The 15,537-nt window shown below is 55.2% G+C and overlaps 1 protein-coding gene across 1 annotated transcript; it reads right to left on the reverse strand.

The window, feature by feature from the left end:
• Positions 1-778: 778 nt before the first annotated feature.
• On the reverse strand, positions 779-4,276 carry R3HDML (R3H domain containing like). Its single transcript, XM_088527758.1, has 6 exons — positions 4,190-4,276; positions 3,217-3,568; positions 1,749-1,867; positions 1,541-1,673; positions 1,013-1,128; positions 779-911 (listed from the first exon to the last, which is right to left on the reverse strand). Exons 2-6 carry the CDS (start codon positions 3,478-3,480, stop codon positions 779-781), a joined length of 765 nt encoding a protein of 254 aa, XP_088383884.1. The 5' UTR covers positions 3,481-3,568; positions 4,190-4,276.
• Positions 4,277-15,537: the final 11,261 nt, after the last annotated feature.

A 15,537-nucleotide genomic window follows, 5' to 3' on the forward strand; every position in this document is an offset into this window, starting at 1 on the left:
GAGCTGCAGAGCCGCCACCGGGACAAGATGCAGCTGGTCGCATGGGCAAGGACCCATTCCGGGCACTGCTGCTAAGGCTACGCACCCCGTTATCCAGCCCACCACTGCTCAGCGCCCTGGCACCCTTGGCAAGGCTTGGCGCCGAGAAGCGCAGCCAATGCTCCATGTTGCAAAGGAGGTGACGTGACACAAGGATCCACGTGAACTGGGAGAGTCTGGAGACGTCTTTATTGGGGTGCTGGGAGCCACAGGCTGGAGGCAGTGCCATGGGGCACCCCAGGCTCCTTTCTCCACCTGCCACTCCCCCTGGCAGCCTCCACAACAGGGAAGTCTTGGAGTTCATTTACAGGAGCCTTCTCCCTACGCACCCCACAGAGCACGGGGGAAAGCTGGAGCAGGGCAGAGGCTGCCAGGCACCAGCCCCTGGGCACCTGGCACATCCCAGCACCCATCCTGCCTCCTGTCCTCCCCATCGGAAGCAGCTGGACAATGCAAGTGCTCCCTGGGGAGGCACATGAGAGAGAGGAGACACAAAGTGACAGCAGGGCCACGGCCTACACGGTGTGGGGAGAAGCAGGAGCCCCAACCACGGGGCATGCGGAGCCCTTGCTGCGTACAGCCTCCTGCGCAGCCAGGAGGGGGCGGGAGGAAGAAATAAAGCAGCCTGGAGGCACTGGGGTTATAAATAATGCTGCTTTTACACAATCCTTGTCCCCGGGGACTGCTTCACTCTGCACTGCCCTCAGGCCCTGGCGCTGCCACGGAGCTGCCTCTCACCCTAGAACCAGCTCACTTGGTTGGATTTGAGTCCCGTGAAGCACATGTTGTTGCTGCAGACACCGCCGTAGCTGGGCGGGCAGGCGGAGCATGGCCTGCCCACCTTGTAGGGCGCTTCTCCCATCCAGTTGCCCCTGGAAAAGAGAGGAAGCCCCTGAGCCGGGCCGCATGCCCCACAGGAGATGGGGCCAGCCGCAGGGCCAGCCCATGGCGGGGGCATGGGCGCTCAACTCACTTGACAGCGTAGTTGCACACGAGGAGCTCGGCGCGGCGCCACGTGCTGCCCCACACCCGCATGTTGGCACAGGTGCGCAGGGCGCAGCCCAGCCGGCTCGAGGTCGCCCACACCATCTGCGGCGCACACAGAACCGTGCGCTCGCGAGGCTGGGGCTCAGCCCTGCGCGTTGCAGCGCGCGTGGCCGCGGGCCTCGCGCTGCGGTGCCCCGCCGCCGTGACCAGAGCTCTGCGGGAGAGCGTTCCCGCCTCGCCTTGGCAAGGGGTGACAGGGCTGCATTCATGGCAGGCTGGATGCTGCCGCACGCTACCAGGCTGCTCTGTCACCACGGCCAGAGCAGGAAAGCTTTAATTGCTTTTCCCTCACAACCTCTGAGGTGCTATCACGGTAATAAGGAGAAACCGAGGGCAAAGCAGAGGGGAAAATGTCCCAGCTGAGCCAGCAGCTGCCGGCCCCCTGCCATTCCCCTGCCTGTCCCTGCCGCCGGCCGGTGGCGCTGCCCCTGCACCGGGGGGCCGCGGCGCTCACCTGCGTGTAGTGGCTGCACACCGAGGCGCTGCACGTGGCGGGGCACCGGGGCTGGCACTGCCAGGGCTGCGGGAAGGAGTAGTGCTGCTTCTCGTGGTGCCACGACTTCACCAGCTCCACGACGGAGCGGGACCTGCGGGAGCCGCCGTTATCCGCACTGCCCCAGAGCCCGGGAGCGGCGGCCCTGCCGGCCGCCAGCACCACGTACCTGCCCGAGTGGATGGAGAGGTTCTGCCCCACGAACTTCATCAGCTGGGGCGGCCCATGCTCCCAGAGGCAGCGCGCGGCCCAGGCCTCCGCGGCGCGTGCCAGCCGCTCGTCCCACACCTGGCAGCGGGACAGGGCACGTGGCCATTACGCTGGTGGCCCCAGCTCACGGCCAGCCCAGGGGCCAAGCACGATGCCAGGGGGCAGCCCAGGCGCCACGGGCTGAGCTCGTCACAGGGATGAAACCACCCGAGCGCCCGCTGTGCTGCTGGAGCACCCTGCCCCGGCACCCAGCAGCGTCCCCCCTGCATTCCCAGACCGGTGCGTCCCCAGGGTGGCTCCAGCCCGCGCAGGCCGCTGTTATTCTGACTGGCCGCACAGCTGTTTCCTTCTTGCATTATTTAAGGCTCCCCCACCCATCCCAAACTGCTCAGGGGAAGAGCTGTAGCCATGCCTGCAGGAGAAAGGGATAGCTGGGGGCTTATCCAGGAAGGCTGGAATTTAGGGCAAGCAGGAAGTGGCATGGGACACCTCAGGGTCAGGCTGCCCAGCGCCGCGTGCTGAGCGTGCTGAGCTGTGCCGCTCTGGAGCTGCATCCCGGGCCACCCCACTGCTCCCGCTTTCCCATCCCGGGGGATAAGCACCCGCTGGCACCATCTCCCTCCCTTTGGGTGCTCTCCCATTTCTCCTGCCTTGAGAGCTGTGCTAGAAGCGGGATTGGACCGGCCGGTGAAGGCACTGATCCTGACCGGAGAGCAGAAGGTGCTGAAGTGACACCAGAATTTTTATTTCCTCCCGCAGCATCACTGGAGGCTCAGGGCACAAGTACCCAAGCACCTGGAGCTGACCCCACTGCTGCCACCCAGGCAGATGGCCCCAGGAGGGGACAGTGCCGAGGAGAGCTGCACGCATGTCCCAGCTTTTGGGTCTGTGTAATCTTGTGGGCGCTGGCCCACTGAAAGGACGTGGCATTGCTGGACCTGAGGTGGCTACTGGTTTTCTCCCTCTTGCCCTTTCTTTTTGGCAGCAACGATCCCCACACGGAGCTCAGGGGCCTCCAAGGGACACGGGAGCCTCCTGGCTGGGTGGCTGTGGGTGACGGGGTCCTGCTGGTGACGGCGCTGTCCCTCCCTCCGCAGACGTGCTCCCACGTGGGCTGAGTCTGGGACTGGAGCCTTTTGGTCTCTTCCTTCCTATTTCTGCCCGTCAGTTGGTGCACCAGGACCCTCCCAGTGCCAGGCACGTGCCAACAGATGGAGAAGGGATAAAATGCGCAAACTGTGCTCCCTGCAGCTGGTAGCGCTGCAGGGAGGGCACGGGTGGCTTGCAGGGATGCGCCACCTCCCTTTCCCTAACGCTACCTCGTGCTCGGGGGTTTTGCAGCTCGGGACGGCTGCGCGTGCCCCACAGGCTGCAGAGGGGCCAGCACCCACCCGCCGCCCTCGCGCCGCGCGGTGCCGCATGCTCACCATGTACTCCATGTTGGCCGCCGGCGGGGACACCTGCGCCCGCACCTGGTTGTGGAAGTCCAGGAGCGCGCTCACATCGCGGGGGGAGATGTAGCGGCGGCGCCGGCCGCGGGGCAGCCCGATGCCCAGCGCGAGGCCGGGGGCGGTGGCGCGGGGCGGCCGCAGCAGCAGCGCCGTGGTGTTGGGCAGCACCAGCGCGCCGGAGCCCCGCGCCAGCCAGCACGCCAGGGCGCTGACGCAGAGGGGCCAGTGCAGCAGCGTCATCGCGGCCCCGCTGCCCCCAGCTGCTCGCAGCTCCAACACAGACTCAGGGGGCAGGCGGGTCTCCGTGTCTTGCTCCTGGCGTTCGGGTCTAAAAGAGAGGAAAAAAACACCCCAACAAACAAGACACGCTGTTTATTTCTGCATTTCACATGTAAAATCCACTTCCCCAAATAGGATGCAAACAAAAAATGATTTTTTTTTCTTTTTAGAATAAATATTAAGACTGAATCCATTTAATAACCTGTGATCCCTGCTCATTTATCACAGTAACTTCACTGGAACCAGCAGGGAGACGTTGGAGAAAATTTTCTTCTTGTTTCCTTTTTTCTTAATTTCAGTGCAAAATCTTCCCCCTTCTTGCTGATTTTTGCCGGCCGGTGGCTAATGAGGAACCTGCTGAGACCCTCACAGCAGCTGCCTGCCCTGTGATTTCACAGGCTTTGGGGACATTGAGTAAATCCCAATGGGAATCTTGCACAGAACAAGCAGGATTCTTGCACAGATAAAGAAATGAACAGCAGGTTTTAAAAGGACATTGAAGAAAGCTCAAAGCAGCTTTAGAAAAATAAACCACTGCAAAAAAAAGATCATTAAAAAATAAAATAGAAAAAAAATCCTAGTCTCGTCATCTCTGAGCCGATGCACCTTCCGCAGCAGCAGTGAGAGCCCGTCTCGGCGAAGCCGAGGGGATGTTTCCCAGCCTACATACCTCGTGGAGCGAGCCAAGAACAGCGGCGCTGCGCTCGCTGCGGCAGCCTGGCGGGCTGACCTTTGCAAACAACCTGCTCGGGCACATGTGGTGGCGCGATTTAACCTCGCTGAGCGCTGCGAGCCCTCGAGAGCATCTGACGCAAAATCTGCATCTTAACTCTTCCCCCCCAGGGAACGGCCTCAAGTCCACAGGCACTTGCCGGGGCGGTTTATAGCCCTGCACGTGTGCGGGGAGTGCGCGGAGGTGCCCGGCGCGGCCCTCGGCGCCGTGGGGCCCACGTGGGGCAGCCGCGGGGGCTGCGGCTGCTCCTTGGGCTGCGGCTGCTCATGGGGCAGGGGCTGCTCCGCGCTGCCGGCGCGGGGCTGCCAGGGATTGCGTGGGGGAGATGATGGTGCCCGAGGCGTCGCTTCCCGCTTTGCATACCCGCCGTGGGCTCTTGCTAAGGGCTGGGAGAGGGGCACGCAGGGAGAATGTCGCCCCAAGAAGGCAGCTGTGGTGCTGGCCAGGTGCAAACCCTGGTTTGGGGCAAGCTGGAGCAGGCAGCAGGGATCTGCCTCCCCTTGGGTGGCCAGGAGAGGACCCAGTGAGGTCCCCCAGGTGTCTCACAGTGTCCCTGGGCCAGCAGCGCACCCTGTCAGCAGTGCAGCCGTGTGCCTGGGCTGGCTGCTGCTGCCCGTGGGTTTCCCATGGAGCAGGACTCACTGCAGCCCCGTTGGGCTCTGCTCCATCCCCAGACCTGCCGGGGCAGTGCACGAGGGGACAACAGCCCCGTCTCTGCAGAGCCCCGGTGCTCCCCAGGGCAGCCTAGCAGATGTCCAGGTCTCGTCTCCCAGGGAGGAAATCGCTGCGCAAATCTGAAGGCTGTAGACAGTCCTGCAGCATCAAGTGTATTTTCCTATTACATCCTGAGCAGTCCTGATGCCCGGGGACTGGCTGAGTGTTTACAGGGCACAAAAATGCAGGGCTGGCAGGCTGGAGGGCTGCTTGCAATGCCCATCACATCACCTCTGCCTCCCACTGTGCGCAGCCCTTGTGAGCTGAGAGTTTGGCTCTTTGGGCGACTCTGAGGACAAACTCCCTTCCCTGAGCTCAGCAAAGACACTGAGACTGAGGCGCTGAAGCTGAGACCAGAGCAGAAAGCTGGTGCCCAGCACCACAGGTGAGGAGGCTGCAGGAACCATTGGCTGGTCCCTAGGACGTCTGCAGCAGCACCGTGTCCCTGCCACGAACGATGTTTGGCACCTCCCCAGAAGGCATGCCCATCCTGCACACCAGGAGCACCAGTGTCATGGCAAAGCCATGGCGTGAAGAAGCTTTTCTTGTGTCCCGTGGGGAGGAAGGGACGAGAAGCTACCCCGCAGCAGCAGAAGGCAGCACCATGGCAGCAGCCCGTCACGGCTCCTCGCGCTCACAGGTAGACCTGGGGAGGGTGGTTCTGGGGGGGGGTCTCCCGGGGTAAGGATGAGGTTTATGGCTAAGCCAAAGTCTTCTACAGCAAGAGCAGAAGATGACCAATAACTGAGTCTGAGCGAAGAAAATCAGCAACTCCACCAGACCTGCAGTGCAAACAGGAGCACCGGGAGGGCTAGGTCCAAGCATGGAGCAGAAATAACACCCCGACCATGAGCCGAGGTGTTACAACAATACAGCCTCTATGTCCCGCTGCAGGACTTGGCTGGAATATTCCCCTGAGCATATTGTTGCCAGCGCTCAAGCTTTCCTGGAATCGACTCTCCCATAAAGTGGATCAAGCTGCTAGTGGCCCCAGGGAATGGCTGGAGACATGTGGCAGAGGGATATTTCCATCCACCCCAGTCCCAGCGGCTGGAATAATGATCATGCCAAAGAGGAGACAGCAAAACCCTTCCTGTGAGCGTGTCCTCGGGGTGAACATCAGGGGAGATGGCTCCGGCGGCGCGGGGGGTGGCCCCGACAAGCTGCTGCCTGCACAGAAGACTGTGACTCCTCAGGGGGTCCCTGAAGTCCCTCCCAACGTGTCCCGGGATGGCTGCTCCCACCATCGCCATTGCCTGGAAGTGCCACCTGGACATGTGAGACCCGCATGTGCCCCGCAAGCCGCTGGGGCAAAGGGCCGCTTTGCTTCATGCTGGTTTGTGCCAAGGGCCGCTTTGCTTCATGCTGGTTTGTGCGTCCTTCCCCAGCACAGGAGCTCGGCGGAGCGCTGAGCCCAGCCGAGTCTGGGCTTCCCCCATCTCCTTCCACAAACACCAGCCTTTGGAACGGGCCCGGGCCGGGCAGCTGGTGGCCACCAACGCGCTCTGTGTAGCATGGGCCGCGCTGCTCCTGGCCCCACGTCGGCAGCGTGCAGGGCTGCCTGCCACGCTGCAAGGAATGAGAAAACAGCATTTACTGTAAATGAAGAGAAACTGACTCTCATCTATCCAAGCCCTCATTACTGTAAAGACATTCCGGTCCCAGCAAGCGGCGGGCAGAGGGGCCGGAGCAACGGCTGCAGCTGGGCGCAAAGCCGCAAGCTCCACATCCTCTGCTGCGCTCACTGGGGTCTTGTCCTGGGCAGAGCAGGACGAGCAGCTGCCAGGTATTTACCTCCATGTCTGACCTCAATGCAGAGTGCACACCAGGGTAGGAAGGGCTTTGGGGCTGTATTATGGGGAATTTTAAAAAATGATTTATTATTGCACAGAAGAGACAGCCCTGAGAAGTCAATGCTCCCCCAGCAGGGTGAACTGTGCAGTTTTGCATTTGAGAAAACAGCTTTTTTTTTCCCAATTTGATGAATGTTAGACTGAAGAGTTTGGAGAGTGCAAACCTGCTGTGGTTCCCGCTGCCGTAAAGGGAGCCAAGCTTGAAAGGCTCCTGCTCGGAGGCAGGGAGATGCTTTTGTCCTGGGTGCAGATTGAAAGCGCTGCTTAATCAGCGCTCCGCGAGACAATCTGAATTCCAGGAACTGGACGGGGTTTGCGTCCCTGCCAGGCGTAATATCCTGCAGCCCAGACTGGCCTGTCTGCCAAAGCACACGCGATCCGCAGAGAGCACCTTGCCGGGAGCCAAGGAGCACACGCGTTCGCTGGAGGCAGCAGGAGCGCCGGCAAAACCTCCTTTTAATGATCATTGAGGGGAAGAAGAGAGAAATCACTGCGCCTGCACAGGAGACACACACCAGCCCATGGGCTCCAAGAGGGCCAAAATTTCACACTTAATCAGGCCGAGTGTGCCAGAAAGGCAAAGCTGGAGCAGAGCCAGGGTCTCTCCGTGACCAACAGCAGGTGCCTGCATGGAAAGGGGAGAACTCCAGGAGGGCACTGGGGATGAGCAGCTCCCACAAGAGCTGTTCTCTTGGTCTCACTCATTGTTTAAGACTGAGGTGAATCCTGAAGGACTTCCAGTTAATCCTTGTCATTAATTAGGACTAGTTCCTTGTAAATGATGAATCTCCCTGTGAACCATGCTGATCCTTAAAGGAGGGGTATGGAAAAGTCAAAGTTCCTGCTGAAGAGATGAAGACATCGCAGACTGAGAGCAGTGGGATAAAACCACAGGTACCATCAGAATATTCAAATCATGAAGGAGACACAGCTGGGAATGCTCTCCTAGGCTCACCACTTAGTGAAAGGGTTTTGCTAATTCATCTTCCAGGTCTATCATGGACTTCTAGCATGGACTTTGCCAGCTCCTGTTGCATGCACTAACATGATGGGCTTAGAGAGGGACCCGGCACAAGACAACCCATATAATGCTCCAGATAAATCTTTAATCTTTGCACCTGTAAATACACGAGCTGGGCTCCAGGCTGCTGGAACACAAGCTAGCCAGAGTTTGAGAGTGGAGCAAGCCCCACCAGCTGGAGGCCCACATCACCTCCAGAAGTTGGCAGCTGTGCCATAAATTGCAACCCCCTGGGCATTACAGGAACATCTAGAGTAAACCCAAACCAAGAAGTCCCATATGCATTTGCCAGAACTCACAGGATTATTTATTAAGGACTGAGTTATAGATTTCTGACAGATTTTTTCCTGACCCCGGGCTCATGCCGCATCTTGTTCTTAGAGACTGCCTCCTAACCCACTTGGGCAGCGATCCTGTTTCCTGGGCAGCATTCCTGCTGTTCCTGGCCAGCTGGCAAGCAGCACTGCAGCACAGCGTGCGCTACCAGCCGCACAGGGAGTGAACATTTCACCTCGGCTGTGTCTGTAATTACCGCATGGTGGGCAAGGAGGAATGTCCAGGCCAGCCGTGGTGCTCAATAAATCCCCTTGCCAGCAAGACTCACGTCTGGGGCACCACGTTCCAGACAAGCGCGGCCACGGCTCCCGGCCTGGCCATCCATCAGCAAGGCACAGCACGGTGCCCCGTGCGGGAGAGGTGGTTTTGGGAAAAGCCCTCCTGGAAATTCACTGTCTGGCTTGAAGGTGGGAAGGAGAACTATTGCACCTTGTCCTATTTAGTGCCATACCCTGTGCAGGCCCCTGCAGAGAGGTGCATATGCAGACTCCTATCCCTCAGCTGGTCCTCCATCTGACCAGCTTGGCTCCAAAATTCTTGCCCGGCATGTGAACTGCAATGGGAGATGAAAGTGTGATGCACTATTGCTCCAAGACTGTCCCTAGCTCAAAACTTAACAAAACTTTGCTGTTTTTTTTTTTTTGGTAACCTCCCACCATAGGAGCTGACAGGTCTTCCATACTTGGGATACCAGACAGTGACATATAGACCAATATCTTCTAAAAGTCTACTTTCTTTACTGTGTCAAGAAGGCATGCAAACTGGACAGGAAAGAGGGAAGCAACAAGCAACCATACATATATTTCTCCCCTAAATCCCATCACCTCATAACAGAGACTTGGGCCTGTTTAACTTCTGCCTTTGCCTCTCCTTGGCTCATGTCCCTAATATGCAGTTATGGAAGCAAGGAACACATCTAGGAGATCAGCACTCTGTAAAGGAAAGGATAGGCTGGAGATGGGCGAGTTGTATCCAACCTTTATGTCAGCTATTCAAGGCATTGCAATAGTATTAACTCTGGAACAAGTTGGGATTGTTCCTGTGCCAGGGCAGACTTCTCTGTGGCAGTGCCGAGATGGGAATGTAAGGCCCTGGGAAGGGTCCTACACACAACACCTCGTGGCCACATCCCGCTGAGGTGAGATGTCCTCTCATAAGCCCTCATTTCCGCTCACATATTTGCTAGGACATGAGAAAAGCTAAAAATAAAGGCGAAAAAGCCCCCTCCCATTTTATATTTAGTGCCGCTACGAGCTCTCACAGCCAGCAAGGAGGACGCATGTGTGTCCCTGTGGCTCTGACCACCCACGGCCACTCTGCAGGTGGCATCAAGCAAGTTTGTCCACGGCCCAGTTAGCAAACTCGCACGGCCCTGACTCTGCAAGCTGCTGTTTGCTCCTGCTGTGCAGGATCCTGGGATTCACTAGGGCTTGCTGCAACTGTGGTTGAAAACGCAGCACAACTAATGCTTTTATGGAGCAATGTAAAAACCACTGGTTTGGGGGTATTAACTAAGGCAGAGATGTCCACATGCTGTCCATCAAAGGGCAAGTCTAGCAGGCTAACAGGTCTTAGGTGATCTCTTCAGTAAATGGGTGGGTATTAATGATGGGATTCACTTACAGAAACCAGGTGTCCCCATGGTGTCCCACGGTACTGTCGGAGCTGTGGTCTCCACCAGCAGCCCATGACTGTGCTAGGAATTTGCGAAGGCCAATGGTTCCACCCAGCCCCAAGATATAATTGGAGCCTTGGAAAAGTGAGAAATTTTTCCGCAGTCTCCAGAAATAAATATCTCTGAAGTTGCACAGTGTGGACTGTAGTTTCTTGCAAAGGTATTTTTTACAGTAACTAATCTAAATTTAGAAATTAACAAATACCATGGAAGCTGCTCTCAGCACAATTCAAAAGAATCACTAGTTAATTTGCTGTTTACCAATGACATACATTTTGAGCTGCCACTGTGGGTGGGTGATGATCTCCCTGCGTCCTGCCAACCTGAGCAGAATCCGACAGTTCAGTGAAAACGAGGGCCCGTACGGCTCCAAATCAGCTGAGACCAACAAGAGCGAAAAAATCATCCAGCCAGCCTGCGTGCACCAGGGGAAGAGCCCCAGAAACATGCCTGTTTCTGTGCATCTTCTTAGTGTGCCTATTGCTCAGTCTCTGACCATCTAACTTACAGTCCCTGTGGCATAAAAAACATGATCAGTCCTTTCGTATCAGGACAGCATCAGTGGTCAGCGCCCGGGCCCAGGTGCCTCGTACCAAGGAGTCCCAGCAGGAGCTCCCTGTGCTCTACCACTATCAGACCCTGCACCTCCAGCTGCCGGAGCTCAGCTCCACAGGGTGCAAATGCGCATGGCCAAACCAGCCTGACCATAACGTAGCATCCCAGGCCGCCTCGGCGGAAAGCTGAGATCATCTCTTTTCACAGTGTCTGACACAGAAAATGCTGCCTGTGCAATGGCTGGGGCTCCAGTAAAGGGCTGGATCAGCTACTGTTCTGGGGGCTATCTGATCAAAGCCCGGAAAACTCAGGCCCAGCAAAGTGAAGTCAGGACAGTCTGGCAACCAAAACATGTAATTTTCTTGCTTGGAAGGGTGTGTGCGTCAGCTTGACTGGAGCCCCTGTGTATTCAGTTTGTTCACTTTCTTTCCAAGACCAAAATTGAGATAGAAATTGAGCATCTGGCAGCAGTACACAGGCGGTTTTTCACTGCTGCACAGGGAAGTCTTGTTCCCGTTGTTCCTCTTTTTGGCTTCCCTTGGTGCTCCCACAGGCTCCTCTCACTCTCATGGGTCAAGGCGCCCAGCGCTCGGACGCCTGAGCCCTGGGCTCATGGGGAAAGTGCCCTTCGGCCTCCAATTTCTCCATCTGCAAAATGGTTTTGCTGCAGGAGAGAGCGCTGGTGTTTGTCTGGCTCAGAATAAAATAACTCTGGTGATTAAAGACACATTTCTTTTCCATCCCATCTGTTAAGAAGATAGAGATATTTGGAAGGGATATATTTTCCTCAGGGATGTGGAGATGGGATCTCCTGAACATGTTGTTTCTCACCAGGGCTCTGTCTAGAGCATGAAAGGCCAGCAGAAGGACACTGCTCAGACCATTGTCTATCGTGCAGTGCCTGTAAGTGCCACCATGGACACTCCCCGAATCATCAGCTCGGATGATTCCAGCTCTCTTTCCTGCTGAGTTTGTCTACAGGAAAATGTCTGGACAACAAGAAAACTTGCCAGGCTTTAAAAACCCAGACTCTTAGGAGAGCAGGAGGGAGCGACACACAGACACAGGAACAGTGAGGTTGGCCGCAATTACCCCTGCAGAACAAGAGGACTTGGGGCAAGAAAGAGGTGCCGTATGGGCTCACTATATGTTCAAATCTCCTCACAGGGCTAGCAAACCACAGCACTTGGCACTTCCAGGGCTCCTGGCAGAGAAAGCACCTGTTAGGACCATGAAGACACTAACGGGTCTTAACGCCTCTGACCAGGCTCACCTGGACCCCCATCCATGGCCCAGAAGCTCTATTTAAGCTCAGCCTGGGTCCCTCACCTCATCTCTGAACTATGCAGGAGGACTGTTGCTATCCAGCTTTTTCTGGCCATGGTCTTGCTGGTCCAGGCCTTCCCCACTTGTGGACTGATTTCCCATAACCAGGTTAGCCCTAATTCATTGCAGGAGATCTGCCTGGTGAGCCCTGGATGACCTGAACCTACCCTGACCTGTGGGTTGGTTTCCCAGTTTAATCTAGGACCTGCCTTGTCACTCTGTTAATATCTCATGAACTGGACTCTTGGTTGGAGCCACCACCTCTGGGACTCCTCTGTTCAAGTGCTGTGTCCTGCCTGGTGGGATCCCTGCCCTGCTGGCTCTGTTATCCCCCTTGGCTCCAGACAACACTGACTCCCACAGGTAAGATGAGGTAGGATCCTGGAGGTTTGGGACTCCTGGCTGATGCTGGGCAAATAACCTTCCATGTGCACTTCTCAATCTGTACTGTGCTGACTGCTTGGCAAGGGACTTTGAGGCATGCTAATCACTGCTCCTGTGTAAGAACTGGCTGTGAATTTCCCTTCAGCCTGAGCTTGTGGCTTGTGTAAGGTATGAAATGGAAATCAAGAGCTTTGACTCCAAAATTATAAAGAAAGAGTTTGGCCCTTGCCAGAAACTGCAAGAGGTAGCTGCAAACCCTCCATTTGTTTAGACTACTATGACTCTAAGTAAGAGCATGAGGAACTTCAGCTGGAGGTTATAGTGAGATGTTTGGGTTGCTGTCATGATGGCCTTTTGGAGTCCTCTGTGTCCCCAAAGCGGGGAGAAGGTCGGGGGGGCAATACCATGGAACAGGAATGCAGGAACTCAGCAAGAAAACTGAACCTAATGGTAAGGAACTTGGCAATGTCTCATTTCCATGTTGGGTTATCGAGGAGGGCCTTGAAATAAAAGGAGCAGTAAAGAACACAAGTTTATTGTTAATCTGTGCTTAGAGGGAAAACAGATGAGCACATGGCTTCTGGTGCTTGTCCTGTATAGCACAACCCACTTTCAAGTGACCAGAGAGCTGTCTTCCCTGGCACTTCTGTTCATCGCTCACCTCCTCAGCAAGAGAAGTTCTACACTCTCTGTAGTCAGAAATGCTCCTGTCTATTTGACTGCCTTCCCTCAGAGTGAGGCTAGTGCAAAACTGTGCCTGGTTCCATGGAAGGAATGGCCTCAGCAGAACATGCCCTTAAGCAAGATCTCAAGGAGCCCAAATTTATCTGGTGCTTGATGATGCGACAACTGGTAGAGGCAGTGAGGACTTGGTATAGTGGGATGCTTAGGGGAAGGTGTCTGGAGTCGATGCAGCAGCTTTTTTCCAGGTACTGCAGTGCAGAGCACAGTGGTGTCAGCCTGCTAATGTGCATTAGACTGTTCCTTCATTTTGATCCTTGCCCATCCTGCCTGCCAGCTCATAATTTTTCTGTCTTCTAAGTTCTGAGGAAAGATTTGGACATGTTTCTTGATACGAGCAGCTTTTTTGCATTCCCTGTTTTCTTTGGAATATGTTGTTTGCTACCTTCAGCCACAGTGTGTCTGGGCATTTTTCACAAGAGCACTAAACATGACAAGTACCTGTCATGCCAAGTTCATCCTTCCAGTTGCCTTGGTCCAGAAGTGTGTGTGCACTATGTAGCATTAGACTTTTTTGCAGAAATAAATCTGGCTGCCTTGTGTTTGCCTTCAAGAAGGGAATACTTGTGAGGAGTGTTTACTGCTGTAGGATCTGAACAGATTGGCTTCCTGGGTAATACGTGTTTTCCATGGACAGTACAAGTCCCATGTGCCTGAACATGAGAGCCATGGCAGGCCTCATCCTGGAGCAGGGAAGAGTCTTGGGATCAGACTACTGGGCTTCAGAGAGAACAACTGAGACCCCGAACTTGGTCCAGTGCATGTTTGGTGTTGCACACTGCTTCATGGGCTTGTGCTGTTACTTCTGCTTTGGGCATTAGCCTCTTCTATGCTGGGATGCATTTCCTTGGATATTAAAAATTTGAGTTGACAGAAGTTGAGTCGCTGTCCACAGCCAAACAGAGGCCCTGGGGGCTGTTACTTGCAGGTACTGCCCTTGGAGAGTTTAATGTCAACAAGAAGCTGAGGAACCCTCTTAAATTACAGGCTGAATTGCCTGGCAGCAATTTATTCCAACCCGAGGAGATTGAAGGATGTCTGTAAACAACCCTAGGTGCTTTCCTCTGCTCCCCAGCACAGTCTGCGTGTGGCTTGGGCTCTCCTGTGTGGCAGGATGAACAGAGCTGTGTGTTATTGCCCTTGGCTGCAGGTGAGCCCATGCTAGCTGAGTGGTGTCACAGGCTGGTCCCAACCTTGAGGTGGCCAAGGATAATTCCTGGGGGCTTCCAAAAAGAGGGTTCCTGTGTAGTGCAGGGAAATGTCCCTTAGCCAGCCCTCGGGAAGAGGTCAGTGTTTTGGTGCATCACCTCAATTCCCAATTCTGTCTTGGACAGGATGCCCCTGAGCAGTGGATACCTGGTGATCGTCCCAGCAGGGCATGACTCCCTCATGCTTGTGTGCTTTGACCTACCAAAGATGAATGAAAAAATATGTTTCGGGAGGGGGGAAATATATAAAAATATATAGAAGGAAATCAAGTCTAATCAAAGAGCAGAAGCAGTGACTTGAAGATTAACTGAACACCCAAATAGGGTGCAATTCTCTCACCAGGTGGAGATAGGTTTCCTGTGCACAAGCTCTTCCAGACCAGGGGAATCACTGGCATACAAATCCTGGAAAATCTTGGAACTAGGGCAACTCATTTGAGGATAAATTCTAAAAGGTCTTTATGGATACAAAGAGACCTGACTGCAAATGATTCTGCTGCAGAAGTGTAACAATTCTGGGATGTAAGATGTGAAGTGATGAGGGGTTCAGACCTGGGGTAGGTCTCACATTGGTGATTTCCTCCCTTGGAAGAGCAGCGAGGATGCATGTCAACCAATGTGGCTTCCCAGGGGTCATGCTTCAACTGGCTGATCCTGGGCATTTTTTTGCTCTAATCAGAAACGAGTTGTCACTAGGCTGCCTAGCAGAGCCCTTTGGGTATGTCCAAGCCAAGCGGAGAGGAAGCCAGCCCTGGGGAATTTGGATTCTACATCCCATTCTAAACACATGTGCAGAGAACTGCAAACGGTATCTTGCTGTCCAGCCTGGCAGGAACAGATTAGTGGGCCCCTCTTCCTGCATTAACCCTGCTGTTGCGGTTACTGTGCGCTGTGTGCACAGCATGATCCAAAACTTCACAAGTTAATGAAGAGGTGGTGATGTTGCATCTTGTGGTACTGATGGCTCATGGTGTCAGCATTAAAATCTGATAATGGGTGGATGATGCAATGTCCTCTCATCTCCTATGGACGGCTGACATGAATCTGGAGTATGGCATGAATGAAGTGGTTATAAAATCACATGAGCTATGCTGAGAGCAGAACTGGTCCTCCTGCCTTCTTGGTGGATGGGAGGAAAGGTATCTTCCTCCTGCCCTCCAAGACTACACAGCAGGCGAAGGCTGAAGAGCTGCAGGCTGCTGTGCTGCAGGTTTGTGTCCATCCACCTCCTGAACTGGCTCAGGAAATGAGCACAGCTCACGCCTGGGCTGCTGAACCCCCTCCAGCTGTCTCACACAGATGACTGTTGAAGCGATGAGGAGGGTTAATCGATTCTGACAAATATTTACCTGTTCCTCTGAGTTCACAGAAACCTCACTCCAGCCCTAGCTTTGAAGTGGAGTTCAAAGCCCCAGCAGCACTGACATCTCTGGGGCTGCGAGTTCTCACTGACGTGCAAAAATGCTGCTCCG

Source organism: Tinamus guttatus, unplaced genomic scaffold (genome assembly GCF_059628265.1).
Source record: "Tinamus guttatus ecotype Peru unplaced genomic scaffold, ASM5962826v1 Tinamus_guttatus_pri_ptg000027l, whole genome shotgun sequence".
Lineage (NCBI taxonomy): Eukaryota > Metazoa > Chordata > Aves > Tinamiformes > Tinamidae > Tinamus > Tinamus guttatus.

Coding starts and splice junctions, on each gene's coding strand:
- R3HDML (XM_088527758.1), bottom strand. CDS start 3,480: ATGACGCTGCTGCACTGGCCCCTCTGCGTCAGCGCCCTGGCGTGCTGG. Junction 1,129..1,540: donor TGTGCAGCCACTACACGCAG/GTGAGCGCCGCG, acceptor TGTGCGCCGCAG/ATGGTGTGGGCGACCTCGAG. Junction 912..1,012: donor GTGTGCAACTACGCTGTCAA/GTGAGTTGAGCG, acceptor TCTCTTTTCCAG/GGGCAACTGGATGGGAGAAG.